The sequence below is a fragment of the Ahaetulla prasina genome, chromosome 2, assembly GCF_028640845.1.
Source record: "Ahaetulla prasina isolate Xishuangbanna chromosome 2, ASM2864084v1, whole genome shotgun sequence".
Lineage (NCBI taxonomy): Eukaryota > Metazoa > Chordata > Lepidosauria > Squamata > Colubridae > Ahaetulla > Ahaetulla prasina.
In genome coordinates, this window is record NC_080540.1 from 31,407,738 (window position 1) to 31,424,418 (window position 16,681).

The following is a 16,681-nucleotide window of genomic DNA, read 5'->3' on the forward strand; positions in this document are numbered from 1 at the left end:
CAACAAGAACCCAAGTTTTGGGAAGGGTGTTCATCAGAGCAGCAACCTGGCCGAGTGTCCGCGTCTCCACTCTGGCGTCAGGCCTTACAAATGCTTAGAATGTAGGAAAGATTTCAGTCAAAGCACCCAACTGACCTCCCACCAGAGGACCCACACGGGGGAGAGGCCGTACAGTTGTCCAAGCTGTGGCAGGACCTTCAATCAGAGCACCAGCCTGATCCAACATCAGAGGATCCACACCGGGGAGAAACCCTACCAATGCTCCGAGTGTGGGAAGAGCTTCCGCCACAGCACCAGTCTGACCTCCCACCAGAGAATCCACACGGGGGAGAAGCCGTACAAATGCTCCGATTGCGGGAAAGGCTTTTGCAACCAGTCGGGCCTCATTAACCACAAGACCATTCACACGGGGGAGAGGCCCTACAAATGCTTGGAGTGCGGGAAGAGTTTCAGCCAGAGCACCCACCTTACGTCGCACCAAAGAATTCACACGGGCGAGAGGCCGTACAAATGCTCGGACTGTAACAAAACCTTTTGCGATCAGTCGGGGCTCGTTAAACACCAGAGGATCCACACGGGGCAGAAACCCTATAAATGCCTGGCGTGCGGGAAGAGTTTTAGCCAAAGCACCAACCTTATTAGACATCAGAGAATCCACACGGGGGAGGAAGCCCACAAATTAACCTCTCCTTGTAACGCGATGGTTGCGTTCCAGTTTCAAATGCCCGCCATTTCTAAGGCTTAATCCCGGTAGTCCTCGATTTACGACCACAACTGAGCCCAGAAGTTATGTTGCTAAGTGAGTTTTGCCCCGTTTGACAACTTTTCTTGCCGCCTTTGTTAAGTGGATGTGTGTCGTCGTTTAATGACCTCATAATCCTTTGCGGGGGTGGAGTCAGGGCAACTGAACGGAGCTCGCAGGGTGTTTACTGGCCAGATGCCCTTCCTGTCGCCAATGCGGAGTTTTGTTCAGAAGATATATTCTCATTCTGCCCCAGAGAGAGAAATAGGAGCCTCTACCTAGGATCGAACTCACAGCCTCCTGATTGTGAGGCGAGAGCTCCGCCTGTAGGCCACCGCGCCACTCTGTTAAGTGAATCCCTGCGGCTGTTAAATTAGTAACGCAGTGATTAGGTGAATCGGGCTTCCCCGTTGACTTTGCGCGTCAGAACGTTGCAAAAGGTGATCACGTGACCCCAAGATGTTGCAGCCGTCATAAATACGAACCATTTGTCCAGCATCTCAATGTAAAACACATGATCATGGGGATACTGCAAAGGTCATAAGTGTGAAAAATGGTCACCTCACTTTTCTCAGTCCCGCTGTAATGTAAAGCCACCGTCAATGACTGAAGCAAAAAAAAAAGTCATACAATTGGGCATGATTTATTTAACATCTGTCTTGCTTAAATTTTGGGCCCGGTTGTGTTTGTAAATCGAGGACTACCTGTACACCTCTACAGCAGTCATACCCACTGCGATGTTATAAATCGGTGTCTCTTGATTGTTTGTCTATACCAGGGGTCTCCAACCTTGGTCCCTTTAAGACTTGTGGACTTCAACTCCCAGAGTTCCTCAGCCAGCTTTGCTGGCTGAGGGACTCTGGGAGTTGAAGTCCACAAGTCTTAAAGGGACCAAGGTTAGAGGCCTCTTGTCATGTCCCACTCCCCCTCCGACGACCGGATCTAGGAAGTCCGTATCAAGCGTGGCCACGAAGCCTTTGCAGCTTTGCCAAATTCTTTTCAGGAATCCAAGTTGTGACTTCAGCAAATTAAATGAGACTTTGCTTGACTCAAAGTTGCTTGACTCAAGCTGGTCCTTTATATAGGCTGTGGGGTGTGGCTCCATGACTCAGCATTTATCCAGGCCTGCCCCTCCCTTCCTTCTGCTGACGTCGCCTCTCAGATCTCCAGAAGCGGGGATCCTCCCACTGTGACTTCTCTTCCACTGGATCTGCTGTTGGTAATTCCAGCACGTGGCTGGCTCCCTTCTCACACGCTGTAGGAGTGAGGTTTGTTTGTTCATTCCTGACATCCTGTCCGGGCATGGGGCCAAGGCTGGGGGCTGGAGGCATGACAGGCCGTTCATCTTCATTATCAGACTCCAAATCTGATAGCAGGCCCGGGAGGAGACGGGCTGAGGAGAGGAGGGAGGACGAGGCACAACACCTGGTCTATATAGCAGTGTTTCTCAACCCAGGCAACTTTAAGATATGTGGACTTCAGCTCCCAGGATGCCTCATGCATGGCTGTGGAATTCTGGGAGTTGAAGTCCATACATCTTAAAAGTGGCCAACGTTGAGAAATACTACCTTATAGGGACAATAGTCAAAATTGAAATACGCTGAGTGAACTCCCCCTTTCCTAAGCGTTCGAGCTGCTGCTCCTCAGCCTTCTCAAAACTGCCACCAAATTTGAATATGCTAGAATGAAGAAATGATTCGATCCATTGGGAATAAATATGAACTATATTGTAACAATGATATCGGCATTATTTTTATTCTGGTTCTTCTCATCTTTAACCTGGTCCCACTCATTCAAGACATACATCTGTTGGCTTGCCTCTCCAAGGGGATTTTCAGTCAGTCTACCTGCCAGCCCAGATCTATGGGGAGTCATGAGAAAGGGGCTAGACTAGGAGTGGGGAGATCCAGAGTCTAATCCTGCCCCGCCCCCAGCTCAGGGATCCCTAAGGGTTTTTTAGTCCAGACCCCATAATTTCACAGTGTTTGTCATGAGGAAAAATAAGAGGAAGGAATGCAATATATGAATAGGTAATGGTAAAGGTTCCCCTCGCACATACGTGCTAGTCGTTCCCGACTCTAGGGGGCGGTGCTCATCTTTGTTTCAAAGCCGAAGAGCCAGCGCTGTCCGAAGATGTCTCTGTGGTCATGTGGCCGGCATGACTCAACGTCAAAGGCGCATGGAACGTTGTTACCTTCCCACCAAAGGTGGTCCCTATTTTTTCTACTTGCATTTTTTACGTGCTTTCGAACTGCTAGGTTGGCAGAAGCTGGGACAAGTAACGGGAGCTCACCCCGTTACGCGGCAGCACTAGGGATTCGAATGGCTGAACTGCCGACCTTTCAATCGACAAGCTCAGTGTCTTAGCCCCTGAGCCACCGTGTCCCTAATGTATGAATAGCTAGATAGAAATCAAGAAAAAGAGGTTCAGATTCGGGAAGTTTATGACAAACCTGGTTAAACAGAACAAACAAGGTTAAGCAGAATCTGTGGCAGAGACTGGAATCAATCCAGGTTGTCCTCAATTTACGACCACAATTGGCAGTGTGGGTTGCCCCCCCCCCCGGTTCTGACCGGTTTCTATAGAACCTGTAGTAAAACTGGAGGGAAGCTCCACCCACTGACCTGGATGTTGTCATAGGTGATCTGCGCATGCGCAGAAGCTCGGCGTGCACGCAAGGGAAGCAAGCACGTGTGCATGATCCCGTTGCAAACTGGTAGTAAAGATAAGTAAAACCCACCCCTGACAATTGGAACCAGAATTCTGAAGTAAGGCAATTATGTATTTATTTATTTATTTTATTTTATTTACATTTATATCCCGCCCTTCTCCGAAGACTCAGGGCGGCTTACAGTGTATAAGGCAATAGTCTCATTCTATTTGTATATTTACAAAGTCAACTTATTGCCCCCCCAACAATCTGGGTCCTCATTTTACCTACCTTATAAAGGATGAAAGGCTGAGTCAACCTTGGGCCGGGCTCGAACCTGCAGTAATTGCAGGCTACTGCGTTCTAATAACAGGCTTCTTACCAGCCTGAGCTACCACGACCCAGCCAATTTTTTTACTTTTTTTTTAAAGTCATTGCAGTTAAATTAGTATCACCAATTTAAGTGAATCCAGCTTCCCCATTGATTTTGCTTGTCAGCAGGTCACAAAAGTGGATCGTGTGACCTCTGGATGCTGCAGTTATCCTAGATATAAACCAGTTGCCAAGTATCTGAATTTTGATCAGGTGACCAACAGGAGGCTGCAACGGTCGCTGACTGAAAATTGGTCATAAGCCACGGTGGCCCAGTGGTTAGAGTGCAGGACTGCAGGCTACTTCTGCTGCCTGCTGGCTGCCTGCAATTTGGCAGTTCGAATCTCACCAGGCTCAAGGTGGACTCAGCCTTCCATCCTTCTGAGGTGGGTAAAACGAGGGCCCAGATTGTGGGGGGGAAATATGCTGACTCTGTAAACTGCTTAGCGAGGGCTGTAAAGCACCGTGAAGCGGTATATAAGTCTTAAGTGTTATTGCTGTTGCTATAAGTCACTTTTTTCAGTGCCATTGTAAACTTCGACCAATGTACAACCTGTCACTAAACGAATGGTTGTAAATTGAGGACTATCGGTACTGGAAGACTTTCATTGCGTTCCCCCTTTGCTTTCTCTTCTTTAGCACATTTCTCTCACCTGTTCTTCAGAGCAGAGTTCCCCAAACTTTCTGGCTTTGTGGACCGGCCGGAGATAGAGAGGAGATGGTTATGTGCAGGGATGGGATTCTGCCAGTTCGGACCAGTTCAGGTGCACCGCCGATCAGCTGAGAACAAACCGGTTCGCTCCGATGATCAGCTGGGCCAGCCCACCCATCCCTGCACTGTACCTACCTTTATTTCCTTTGTTTAAAGTCCAGCTGATCGGCGTGACAGTGCAGATTGCCATGCCGATCAGCTGTTTTATTCACCGGAGCTGCAGTAGAAGGTGCTGTTTTCAAATGTACTGCGAGCGCATAGATTACCCGTTTGGGCGGAAGCGCGTGCGAAGCGAAGCAGTTGTCACACTGGTTGAATCCCACCACTGGTTGTGTGCGAGAAGCAGGCAAGGGTGCACACAAGAGTGACAGAACTTTAGTCTAAAAATGAAACACCGCAACTGGTGATCTTCACCGCATTTGTTTTTCTCTGTCACGCCTTCGCTTGGTGACCATTTTCCTTAGTGACCATTTCGCTTCCAATTTAAGAAACCGATTGGAGTCGCTAAAGGAGGGGAGGGTGTGTATAACTCTGTTGATACAGGGCAAGATTCCATTGGCTATTTTGGCAACCGCAGCACACTGTTGGCTCATGCTGAATTTATTTCTCAGTACACCTTACGGGTCACTATTTATTTAAATGTATCGGCTGCCCAATTTCAGTGGGGTCTGGCCAGTGTACCAAACTAAAACCTCAAAGTTTAAAAAAAGAAATATTACAAACGGGGGAATCCTGGGACTTGAACTCTATAGTGTCTCAAGGAGGTCAGTCCTTCGCTGGCCCTATTGGATCAGGGGTTCAGTGAATGCAACAGGAAATGCTTTATGTCGTAAGATACTTTAGAAGAGGGGTCTGCAAACTTGGCTCTTTTAAGACTTGTGGACTTCAACTCTCAGAGTTCCTCAGCCAGCTTTGCTGGCTGAGGAACTCTGGGAGTTGAAGTCCACAAGTCTTAAAAGAGCCAAGTTTGCAGACCCCTGCTTTAGAATCATTTTTTACATCATAAAATGTTTTACAACACTCACCAAATTTCAATTTGACGGGAATCTTGGATCTCAGGTTTCAGACCTGTTTCAGGCTGTGGGGATCACCAGAGTACATCGCCACCGATCGCTGCCTCCACGTGTCGTATTTTCGGCCTCTGCACATCGCGTTTTCGGCCTCCACATGGCCCATTTTTGGCCTCCGTGCGTCGCATTTCCACCCGGTTTCGGCGATGATACGCTGTGGCGATCCCAGCAGCCTAGAATGGGTCTAAAATGGAGTGTGCGGAGGCCGAAAACGCCATGTGCAGAGGGGGCGATGGGCTGTGGCGATCCCGGCAGCCTGGAACAGCAGATTGGTGGTATTCCGGGAGGCCGATCCAACCGCCAATCATGCTGAATCAGGCTGCGATAACGTGCTGAAGCTGACTAGGCTGTTTGCTGCAAGGATGCTAGCCAGATGAATACCGATGGATGCTGATAGGCAGAGACAGAATTTTTTTTCTTGGTGACGTCCCCAAAAATTAATGTGCGTCTTATACTCCGAAAAATACGATAAATCATAACTTTGAATAGTCACTAAATGTCCTTTTGTTAAAATACCTGTAGTTTGGGTGTGTGTGTGTTGGTGAATAGGCAGCCCCTTGCCGTGGCAACCCTGTTGTGTGACACCCCCCCCCACCCCATATTCCAAAGTATGTGTCCAAAAGACACCAGAGGCCCTGTTTCAAACGACAGAAAAGCCAATGACTGCGTGTATTGTTTTAATAAAAAGATAATACTTTCAAAATATTTCTCCACGGATTGACAGCACGGCTTACGACCCCCCCAAATTTCGGTTACCGAGCCAAAGAATTGTTTAAATGAATCTTGCCCCCTTTTATGACCCTTCCTTGCCACAGTGGATAAGTGAATCACTACAGCTGTTAAGTTAGTAACAAGGTCATCTGGCTTGCCCCTTGACTTTGCTTGTCAGAAGGTCGCAAAAGGACCCTGGGACACTGCAACTGTCATAAATATGAATCAGTTGTCAAGAGTCCGAAATCTGATCATGTGACCACGGGGAATGCTGCAACGGTCGTTAAGTGGAAAAAGCGGTCCTAAGTCGCTTTTTTCAGTGCCGTTAACTTCGAACAGTCAGTAAAAGAAGTGTTGTAAATCGAGGACTATCTATATCCAATGATTGCCAAGACCAGTATTTAGAGCAGGGGTTTCAAACTTGAGGCCTGTGGGCGAGATCCAGCCCGCGCGGCCGCTCTGGAAACAGCGAAGGACCGGCCTGCGGTGCCTCTGCCAGCGAAAAAGGAGCTCGGGAGCCCATTTTCTCTGGCAGAGGGTTGCAGGAGGCCGTCGCAGCCGAAAACGGAGCTCGGGAGCCCGTTTTCTCTGGCAGAGGGTTGCAGGAGGCCGTCGCAGCCGAAAACGGAGCTCGGGAGCCCGTTTTTGCTGGCAGAGCGCTCGGGCCACCAACGGCGCCCCCTCAACACGAGTAACATCGAGCTGGCCACGCTCCCCTCGGCCCCCCGAGGTCAAACACAACCCTGATGCAGCCCTGAATGAAATTGACTTTGACACCCCCGATTTCGACTCATCAAATGGCCAGCCAGGTGTGGGTGGTTTCTCGGCTTGAGAACAAGGTGCAACGGAGGGTGGGGCAGCGGAAGCACTTGGCTGGAAACCTGAGAAACCGATCATTAACTACGGTAAAGATTGTTGGGGGCCGGTAGGCTGACTCTGTAAACCGCTTGGAGAGGGCTTCAAAGCGCCGTGAAGCGATATATAAGTCTAAGTGCTATTGCTATCCCCCAAAACCAGCGCCTTGTAGCTCCTCAGTGCACAATGCTCAGAAAGGGACGAATAGTTCAAATCTTTCCCTGTGCCCCCCGCCCCAAATTGTGGTAGTTCCCCATATTGCTTTAATGCCAGCTGGATTGGAAATTTCTCCAGTCGCCAAGGGGAGAAAAAAATCCCCTCGGCAATGGAGAGCAGCCGAGTGGCTAATCACTCAGCTTCTCCGAAGTCTCGCAAACCATGGCTTCCAACTGAATCTTGTCTCCACATTCGAAAACGCTGATACTTTTGCCCAAGGCGTACATTTTCTGGTGGGCCAAGCACGGTGAATGCGGCTTCAACTTCTGACCGTATTCGGGGCATTTAAAAGTCTTCTCCTCCACAGGAACGATGGGGGAACGAATCAGTTTGGGCTGGTCCGGGAGGCTACAATCTGCGTGTTGATACCTCCGTTCGCCCAGGTGGACTCTCTGATGGGAAGCCAGGTAAGTGCTCCGGCTGAAGCTGTTCCCACACTCGCCGCACTTGTGGGGTTTCTCGCCCGTGTGGATCCTCTGGTGGGAGTTGAGAATCGCCTTCTGGCTGAAGCTCTTGCCGCACTCCATGCAGATGTACGGCTTCTCCCCTGTGTGGATCCTCCGATGCTTGATCAGCGTGGACAAGTCGCAGAAGCTCTTGCCGCAGAAGGAGCAGCTGTAGGGCTTCTCCCCCGTGTGGATCCTTTGATGGGAGGCCAGGAGGTCGCTACGGATGAAGCTCTTCCCGCACTCCAAGCACTTGTACGGTTTCTCCCCGGTGTGGATTCTCAGGTGGATCTTCAGGCTCGACTTGTAGCTGAAGAATTTCCCGCAAACGTTGCACTTGTATTTTCTCTTTTCGGTCGGCTTCTCTTCGGGGAGGGAAGCGTTATGGAATCCCGCCGCTTGGGAAGCCATGTTTTTCTTACACTTATCCGTGAGGTAGTTTCTCCTTGTCCTCCTCAGCGGGCGTATCTCTTCCAGCTTTGGCGGCTCGACGCGGTCGGAGGCAACTTTCAAAAGTCCCCTGCCGTTCTCGCTTTGCCGTACGTCACCTGCTGAAATAAAGAGAGGAGTGAAGAGGGCAAAAGGGAGAAAACACAGAATAACAGTTGGAAGGGACCTTGAAGGTCTTCTAGTCTGACCCCCCTGCTCAGGCAGGAAACCCTGTACCATTTCAGGCAAATCGCTGTTCAGTTTCTTCTTAAAAAGCTCCAGTGATGGAGCCCGTGTAACCGTGATGGCGAACCTATGGCACGTGTAGCCATATCAGTGGGCACGCCGGCTCAGCTCCAGCAGACATGCAGACACCAGCCAGCTGATTTTTGGGCTTTCTGGGCCCACCAGAAGTAGGGAAACAGGCTGTTTCCTGCTTCTGGAGGGTCTCGGGGGGGGGGGGGGGGGGGACCCGTTTTGGGACCCGTTGTGGGACCGGAAGTGGGCAAACAGATTGTTTTTGGCCTCCAGAGGACCTCCGGGGTGGTGGGGAAGGCCCGTTTTCTTTCTCACCTGGCTCCAGATCCTCTCTATGCATCTAGGGAGGGCAAAAATAGCCTTCCCCAGGCCCTCTGGAGGCCCTCCGGATGCCAGAAATGCCCCTTTTGCCCCCTTCGGGTGGGACGGGAAGTGGGCAAACAGATTGTTTTTGGCCTCCAGAGGACCTCCGGGGTGGTGGGGAAGGCCCGTTTTCTTTCTCACCTGGCTCCAGATCCTCTCTATGCATCTAGGGAGGGCAAAAATAGCCTTCCCCAGGCCCTCTGGAGGCCCAAAACAGCCTGTTTCCCAACTTCCGGTTGGACAGGAAGTGACGTTTTCTGCTGCCCCCACCCCCCAGAGACTCCTAGAGAGACTCTGGAGGCTGCGGACAGCAAAAAGGTCACTTCCTGTCCCACCGGAAGTTGGGAAAGGGGCCATTTCGGGCCTATGGAGGGGCTTCCGAGAGGGTGGGGAAGGCTGTTTTCGCCCTCTCCAGATGCATAGAGAGGACCTGGAGCCAGGTGAGAAAGAAAAACAGGCCTATCGGGCCATCACATGCCAGGAGCGGGGGGGGCGGGGGGGGGGAAGGGCGGTTGCACGCGCATGCGCAGGGTGGGGCGGATAAAATTATGGGTGTGGGCACGCATGTGCGTGAACCTTACCCCCACCCCCCCATCCTGGCACGCGATGGCAAAAAGATTAGCCATCACTGCCCTATAACATCTGGAAACAAGTCGTTCCACCATTAGGAAATTTCTCCTGTAAATCTGTAAAGCAGGAAATATATGTATTTTTTTTTTAAAAAAAACTGTATATAAAATATAAAAATAAACTTTTTTTTAAAAAAAAAAAGATATCAGTCAGCAGGATTGCAGCCCACAATATGTGGAGGGTGTCAAAGGCTGGTGCACAGGGAGGGAAAAAATATACCAGTTTTTCTTTGGTTTATACCATGGAAACCCAGGAATCTTGGTTTTTTTACTCACTGCATGAATTTCCAGCCTTCTCCTCTTCGTCCAGGAACGGTCTTGGGAGAATCCTTCCGCTGTCAGGTGAGTCCAGCTCTGCCTTGGCTGAGGGAACGGCTGCTGTGGTCCCCTGCAATGACAGACAGGGTCAAAACGCAAAACAGAGCTTAGGAACAGGGAAAGCAAGATAATGACAGGTTGCCCCATCACCTCAGCCTGTCCCAGACGTTCAGATAAGGAAGGCACAAACAGGCCCCATCAGTCAAAAGTTTTTGATTGGCAGGATCAAAGAAGAGGGCCTTTTATGCCCATGCCCCTGCTTTGGGGAACACCTTTTTTTTTTTTTAATTTGCATTTATATCCCGCCCTTCTCCGAAGACTCAGGGCGGCTTACACTATGTTAGCAATAGTCTTCATCCTATTTGTATATTTATAGACAAAGTCAACTTATTGCCCCCAACAATCTGGGTCCTCATTTTACCTACCTTATAAAGGATGGAAGGCTGAGTCAACCTTGGGCCTGGTGGGACTAGAACCTGCAGTAATTGCAGGCAGCTGTGTTAATAACAGACTGTCTTACCAGCCTGAGCCACAGAGGCCCAATCTCTGTTCTCAGAGATTGTTGTAACCAAAGCCCAAGTAGGTAGTAGGAAACTCAGTCCGTGAAAAAAACAAACAAACTTTATTCGAACAGCTGAGAATTACTTCATTCCCAGCGTAGTTCAACTAAATTAAAACAAATTCCTCCCAACACAAATTCCTCAGTCCTATCGCAAACCTGGGTCCAATTAGGCAAACTGCCAAAGGCCTTTCTTGGCAAACGTTCAGAAATCACAAAAATAAATGCAAGACGTAGAAGCAGAAGACGAAGCTACCAATGTTGTTTTCCGACAAAGAGTCCAAAAGCCGTTACTGGTCTGTTTTAAGCCTTACGGGAAAGGCCAATCATCTCTTGGCCCTACTCCCAAGTCGTCCTTTTTGCTTGAGCTGCTCTTGCCTTCTAGCATCTCTTCTCATGCGTGCATTAGGAACAGGCTCCTCCTGTTCCTCTGGCTCACTACTATCAGGCTTTGGAGGCTCTGGAGTCCACACCTGACTCCCCGATGGCCTTGGCCCCACCTCAGCCTCATCACTGTCCGACTCCGTTGCCAGCTCTGCAGGCTGCTGGCGGACCACAACAGAGATGAGAAAAGACCCGTCTTTTGGCCTTCCACATAGGGGTCAAATCCTAGCTGTGCAGCCTTGTGTGAGGAACACAGGGGACCCCACCCCCCTGGATTAACATGTATTAACCTGCGAGTCCCTTGGATTGCAAGGTGAACAAACAAGTCAGTCCCAGAGGAGACCAACCCTGACTGCTCTTTATTTATTTATTTATTTGAATGTTTATACTGCCCTATCTCCCAAAGGACTCAGGGCGGTTCACAGCCAGATAAAAACATGCAAATAATACAGGCAAAAACAACAATTAAAAAACTTATTAATTAGGCCGAATTAAAAATATCACTAGAATAAAATAATATAAAACCCCATTAAAAACTAAATTAAAAACTAAAACCCTAGGCTAGCCCTGCGCAAATAAATAGATGTGTCTTAAGCTCGCGGCGGAAGGTTCGGAGGTCAGGAAGTTGACGAAGCCCTGGGGGAAGCTCGTTCCAGAGGGTGGGAGCCCCCACAGAGAAAGCCCTTCCTCTGGGTGTCGCCAGTCGGCACTGCCTGGTGGACGGCAACCTAAGCAGTCCCTCTTTGTGAGAGCGTATGGGTCGGTGGGAGGCGATCGGTGGCAGTAGGCGGTCCCGTAAATAGAAGGCCAGATCCTGAAGAGGAAACTGAAATACTTTGGCCACCTAATGAGAAGGAAGGACTTACTGGAGAAGAGCCTAATGGTGGGAAAGATTGAGGGCAAAAGAAGGACGACAGAGAACGAGGTGGCTGGATGGAGTCACTGAAGCAGTCGGCTGAGGACTGCCTACAAAGGCAAACATGGCGTGTTTTTTTCTGGTGAGGCCAAGTCTATCAGGGCAACCTGGTCTACCGAAATATGGGACGGAGCATACTGCTTCCGCTTTCGCCTTTCAGCCCCAATGTCTCCCCTGGTATAGCCGACAAAGTGAGGAGAACCCGTGGCTTAGAGGTTAATACATCTACCTAATATGCAAGTAGCCCAGGTTCGAATCCCAGAAAGGGTATGGCTAGCTGATGAGAGCTAACTAGCTTGAAATAGATCTATACCAGTCTCCCTTTATTTCTTTGTCGGTAAATATAAACTCAACAGGCAGAGACATGCCAGACAGTATTTAGAATTAGAATAGCAGAGTTGGAAGGGACCTTGGAGGTCTTCTAGTCCAACCGCTTGCTTAGGGAGGAAACTCTGTACCATTTCATGGTTGCCCAATCTCTTCTTAAAAGCTTCCAGTGTTGGAGTATTCACAACTTCTGGAGGCAAGTTGTTCCGCTGATTAATTGTTCCCACTGTCAGGAAATTCCTCTTTAGTTCTAAGTTGCTTCTCTCCTTGGTTACTTTCCATCCGTTGCTTCTTGTCTTACCCTCAGGTGCTTTGGAGCAGGGGTCTCCAGCCTCGTCAACTTTAAGACGTGGACTTCAACTCCCAGAGTTCCTCAGCCAGCAAAGCAAAGCTGGCTGAGGAATTCTGGGAGTTGAAGTCCACAAGTCTTAAAGTTGACAAGGTTGGAGACCCCTGCTTTGGAGAATAGCCTGACTCGCTCTTTGCAGATAAAAATGTTGCAGATATTTGTAGAATATCTCAATTGTTGTAGAGCATCTGGTGTAAAAACAAGGGGCTTTACCTGTTGTTCCCATCTCGAAGACTCTCTTTGCATCCAGAGGAAATCCTCGGCCAGGGCGACCGCCTGGGCGCAGCACGCAGGGCCTCTCTCCCGCACCCAGCTCTGGACCTCCGGAGGGAGGACAGTCAGGAACTGTTCCAGGATCAGCAACTCCAGGATCTGCTCTTTGGAGTGTCTCTCCACCTTCAGCCACTGACGGCACAGCGCCTGGAGTCGGTTGTAAACCCCGCGAGGCCCCTCGGCCTCCTGGTAGCGGAGACGCCGGAAGTGCTGGCGTTGTTTCTCCCGGCTCAGGGCATCTCGGTGCAAGATGGCCGCTTTCACCTTCCCATAATCCTGCCGGTCTCGAGCCTCCAGGTTACTGAAAGCTTGTTCGGCTCCTCCGCGGAGGGCAGGCAAAAGCCGGGCTGCCCATTCTTTCCGGGGCCATCGACAGGCCTCAGCCACTTGTTCGAAGGAGGCCAGGAAACCCTTGGGGTCGTCCCAAGGAGTGGGCTCCTCTGGACCCTGGCTGCCCCCCCACCCGGAGTGCAGAGAGCCTGCGGTTACGATCAGGTCTTGCCAGTGTTGGGGTAACTCCGTGTTCGTCTGTAGCATCTCCGCTCCCAGTTTCTTGGGAAAAAATTCCCACACGCGTTTCGCCTGGACCTCACTCAAGGCGCTCAGCGTGGCCATCGCCTTCTCCCTTCTGTTTCTTCTCCTAAATGCAGAAAAGGGGTTGCTTGCAAACACGTCCGGTCAAATCCGTGGATTTGTCCGAGGAAACTTCTTTCCCGAACTGGGCTCGCTCGCTCGGTCAGAGAAGTAATTGTTTTTCCCAAAAGTTGACGTTTCTTCCTACGGGACAGAGAAGATGGAAGAAATGGGGAAAAGACAATCCAACAATTAGCTTGTCCATCATTTTTCATCATCAGAGTTAAGATCACAGTAACACAGAGTCGGAAGGGACCTTGGAGGTCATCTACTCCAACCCCCTGCTCAAGCAGACCTGTATTAGGGATTTGAACCGCCGACCTTTCTGATCGACAAGCTGAGTGTCTTAGCTACTGAGCCACCTAGTCAAGCTTTGAGGCACCTAGTCAGGCTTAAATTGCAAGGGGCCATGGAGCTCCTCTAATCCAACCCCCTGCTCAAGCAGGCGTCCCTATATTTTATATTTCTGAGAGCCAAAGCAGATTGGTTCCCCTGTCCAAAAGCAAACAAATCCTTGCATATAAAAGGCTAATCTGTCAAGGGTCTTGTATCCTTAGAGATGAGAATATGAGAAGAGTGAACAAGCAGGATGGCTAGGGATTTCTGAGAGTCCGCATATCTTAAATTTCCCAAGGTTGAAAAACACTGTTAGGAAGTAAGAGGCATTCAGGAGATGCAGCCTCTGGGTCCTTCAACTGGGGAAGCTGCTGGGGAACTGAGGACTAACCTCTTTCTTTCTCTCTCTTTCTTTCCTTCTTTTTCTCTCTTTCTCTCTCATGCTAAACTAACTTTCAAGGTTTGGGGAGAGGGAGGGGGAATGGGAGGAGGAAGTGCTAAAACTGCCCACTTTAACTACTGTTCAAAAACCAATACCGGATTCAAAATAGGTATCAGGTTAAAAAATAACAATTAGTTTTTGAGTGAAGTTAGGAATTGACATGTATTAGAGTTTAAGAAAGAAGGGAATTGATAGTGTGATGGTTTGATGGTGTGAAATGGAATATGTTTTATGTTATATTTTAGATTATGTTTGTTAGTTACAATACCCTGTATTCTGTTCTGGGAAGTCTCGGGGGGGGAGGGGGGGAAATGGGGGGGGGGAAGGGGAAGATTATAAATTGATTGATTGCCATTGTACAGAAACAAGGGTAGAATTGAACAAGTTGGAATGGTGTAAAGTCGGGGCTGCTTGGTAACAACTCCTGAAGGGAAAGGGTAAGGAAAGAGGAGTAAAGAAGGGAGAAAGTAGGTAGGCAGGTAGGCAGGTAGGAAAGAAGGGAGGGAGAAGAAAGGATAGGAGGAGAAGAAGGAGGAGAAGATAGAGGGTTAGAAAGGATGGTAGTGAGAAGTGGGAAAGAGGAGGGGAAGTAGGAAAGCGAGGAGAAGGTGGTGGGGGAAGTTTAAGAAGGATGAGAAGGGAAGAAAGGATTAAAGGGGGGAGTGGCGGTTGAGTAGCCCGGATTGAGCATAATTTGAGTATAGGATCGATTGTTGTATAAGTGATTGTATTGTACACTGGTCAAATTGTGGGAATTATTATGGAAAAAAAATAAAAAAAATTTGCCCTAAAAAAAACTATTAAAAAAACCCCCCAATACTGGTAGTCCTCGACTTACGACCACAACGGAGCCCCAAATGTCCGTTGTTAAGCGAGACGTGCTTTAAAATGCGCTTCGCCCCATTTTACGACTTTTCCTGCCGCCGTTGTTCAGGGAATCACGGCCGTGCTGAAGTTGGTAAACCAAGCCGTTCAGCGTGTCTGGTTTTCCCCCACCGACTTTGCTCGTCCAAATGGTGGCCAACGTTGATCGCAGGACCCGGAGACATTGCAAGCCATCATCCATATGAGTTGGCTGCCCGGCATCAGAAGTTTGATCCCGTGAGCCTGGGGAATGCCGCAGGGGTCGTCGTCACAACGGTCATAAGTCACTTTTTCCAGTGACCCTGACTAGGTGGTTCAGTGGTTAGGACGCTGAGCTTGTCGATCAAAAAGGCCAGCAAGTTCGGCGGTTCGAATCCCTAACACAAATCTCCTGCGTGAACAGGGAGTTGGGCTAGATCAGGGGTCACCAACCTTTCGGACCTCAGGGACCACTAAATTCATAATTTTAAATTCCGCGGCCCCTAATATGATCTGCCTAGTGACCGGCTGAGTGGGAATGGCTAGGTGGTCATGTGATTGGGTGGGCGTGGCCAAGTTGATGTCACTCACGTCAAGGGGCACCTCGCCAACCTCTACTCGCTCCTCCATTCCCAGCCATTCCTTGCCTGCCCGCCTGGGCTCCTTAGGGCCCCAACAGGAACCAGTTGTTGGAGCTCAGCAGCCACCATGAGAAAGAGTTGGCAAAAGAGCTCAGTTCAAATCAGATCTGACCAAGAAGGAGATTCAGTAGAAGCACCTCACTGAGGACTACGAGCATAGGGAAGACCTGTGGGAATGCAAGGCCAGGTACCGGCGCCTGGAGGCTCAGTGGGCTGAGATGGTCAGCCAGTTCCAGGCCATGAGGCAGTCCCACTGGAACGAGGCCCTCTGGTTCCTTGCCACCAGTGACACTTCCCTCCAGCCTTTGCCCAAAGCCCCACACCAGGAGACCGAAGCAGACCCCAAGTCAGAATTTGTGCCCCCCTCTGACCCCCACAAAGAGACATCAAAGGGGGAGATTCTCTGCAGCAACAGAAACATTCATTGCATGTATCCATCCCAGGGGGCCATAGTTTGAGGACCCCTGATTTAGTGCCATATAAAAATGCAAAATAATTTTTCTGCGGATCACCAAAATTTTCTCGCGGACCACCAGTTGGTGACTGCTGGACTAGATCTAGGGGTCTCCAACCTTGGTCCCTTTAAGACTTGTGGACCTCAACTCCCAGAGCTTTGCTGGCTGAGGATCTCTGGGAGTTGAGGTCCACAAGTCTTAAAAGGACCAAGGTTGGAGACCCCTAGACTAGATGACCTCCAAGGTCCCTTCCAACTCTGTTACCGTTAAGTTTGGTCACTAAACGAACGGTTGTAAGTTAAGGACTGCCTCTATTCGGGGTGGGGGGGTTGTACCTCTTTTGCAAACCTTTGTCAACCACCGACCCCTATGACTCAATCCAGATGCCACTTCCTTACACCCAAGAAAAACTTAACGGTCCCACCCACCCCCCAAAAAAATAAAACATCCCAGAGCAAACTTGGACACAGAGTCCCTAACGGAGAAGCGAGGACGGGGTCGCGTTGCCCACCAGACCGGCCCTTCCGACGTGCACACGGGGGCGGAGGGGGGGGGGACGGGACGATCCAACCCGGGAGTCGTGGGAACTCGCGGCAACTTGGAAAGAGCCTCCAAACACCCGGCTGCTGACCCCAGCTCTGGGGTGCAGCCTCACCCATCATCATCATCATCATCATCCCCGGCCAAGTCGGCTGGGGAAGACAGTTGCTGGAGTCCTGTTCTGCCCTTCTAATGCTGTCCTCCCGTTTTA

At 50.0% G+C, this 16,681-nt stretch overlaps 2 protein-coding genes across 5 annotated transcripts in view; one reads left to right on the plus strand and one right to left on the minus strand.

The window, feature by feature from the left end:
- LOC131191929 (zinc finger protein 502-like) overlaps nucleotides 1–1,516 on the plus strand; it is a 43,863-nt gene extending 42,347 nt beyond the window's left edge. The window contains exon 8 of the mRNA XM_058170575.1: nucleotides 34–1,516. Within this exon, the coding sequence (XP_058026558.1) occupies nucleotides 34–745 (712 nt within the window). The 3' untranslated portion in view covers nucleotides 746–1,516. The remainder of the gene's footprint in view (nucleotides 1–33) is intronic.
- Nucleotides 1,517–6,211: 4,695 nt separating this feature from the next.
- Nucleotides 6,212–16,681, minus strand: part of LOC131191920 (zinc finger protein 24-like) — a 93,785-nt gene continuing 83,315 nt past the window's right edge. Inside the window, exons 1-4 of one of the 4 annotated variants that reach the window (XM_058170553.1) lie at nucleotides 16,586–16,604; nucleotides 12,521–13,357; nucleotides 9,731–9,842; nucleotides 6,212–8,326 (exon numbers count right to left, since the gene is read on the minus strand). In XM_058170553.1, coding sequence (XP_058026536.1) covers nucleotides 7,458–8,326; nucleotides 9,731–9,842; nucleotides 12,521–13,195 — 1,656 coding nt within the window. In that variant the 5' untranslated portion in view covers nucleotides 13,196–13,357; nucleotides 16,586–16,604 and the 3' untranslated portion in view covers nucleotides 6,212–7,457. Of the gene's footprint in view, nucleotides 8,327–9,730; nucleotides 9,843–12,520; nucleotides 13,358–16,265; nucleotides 16,285–16,585; nucleotides 16,605–16,681 lie in introns of those variants that run through there. The other 3 variants (XM_058170552.1, XM_058170551.1, XM_058170554.1) reach the window with 3 other exon arrangements.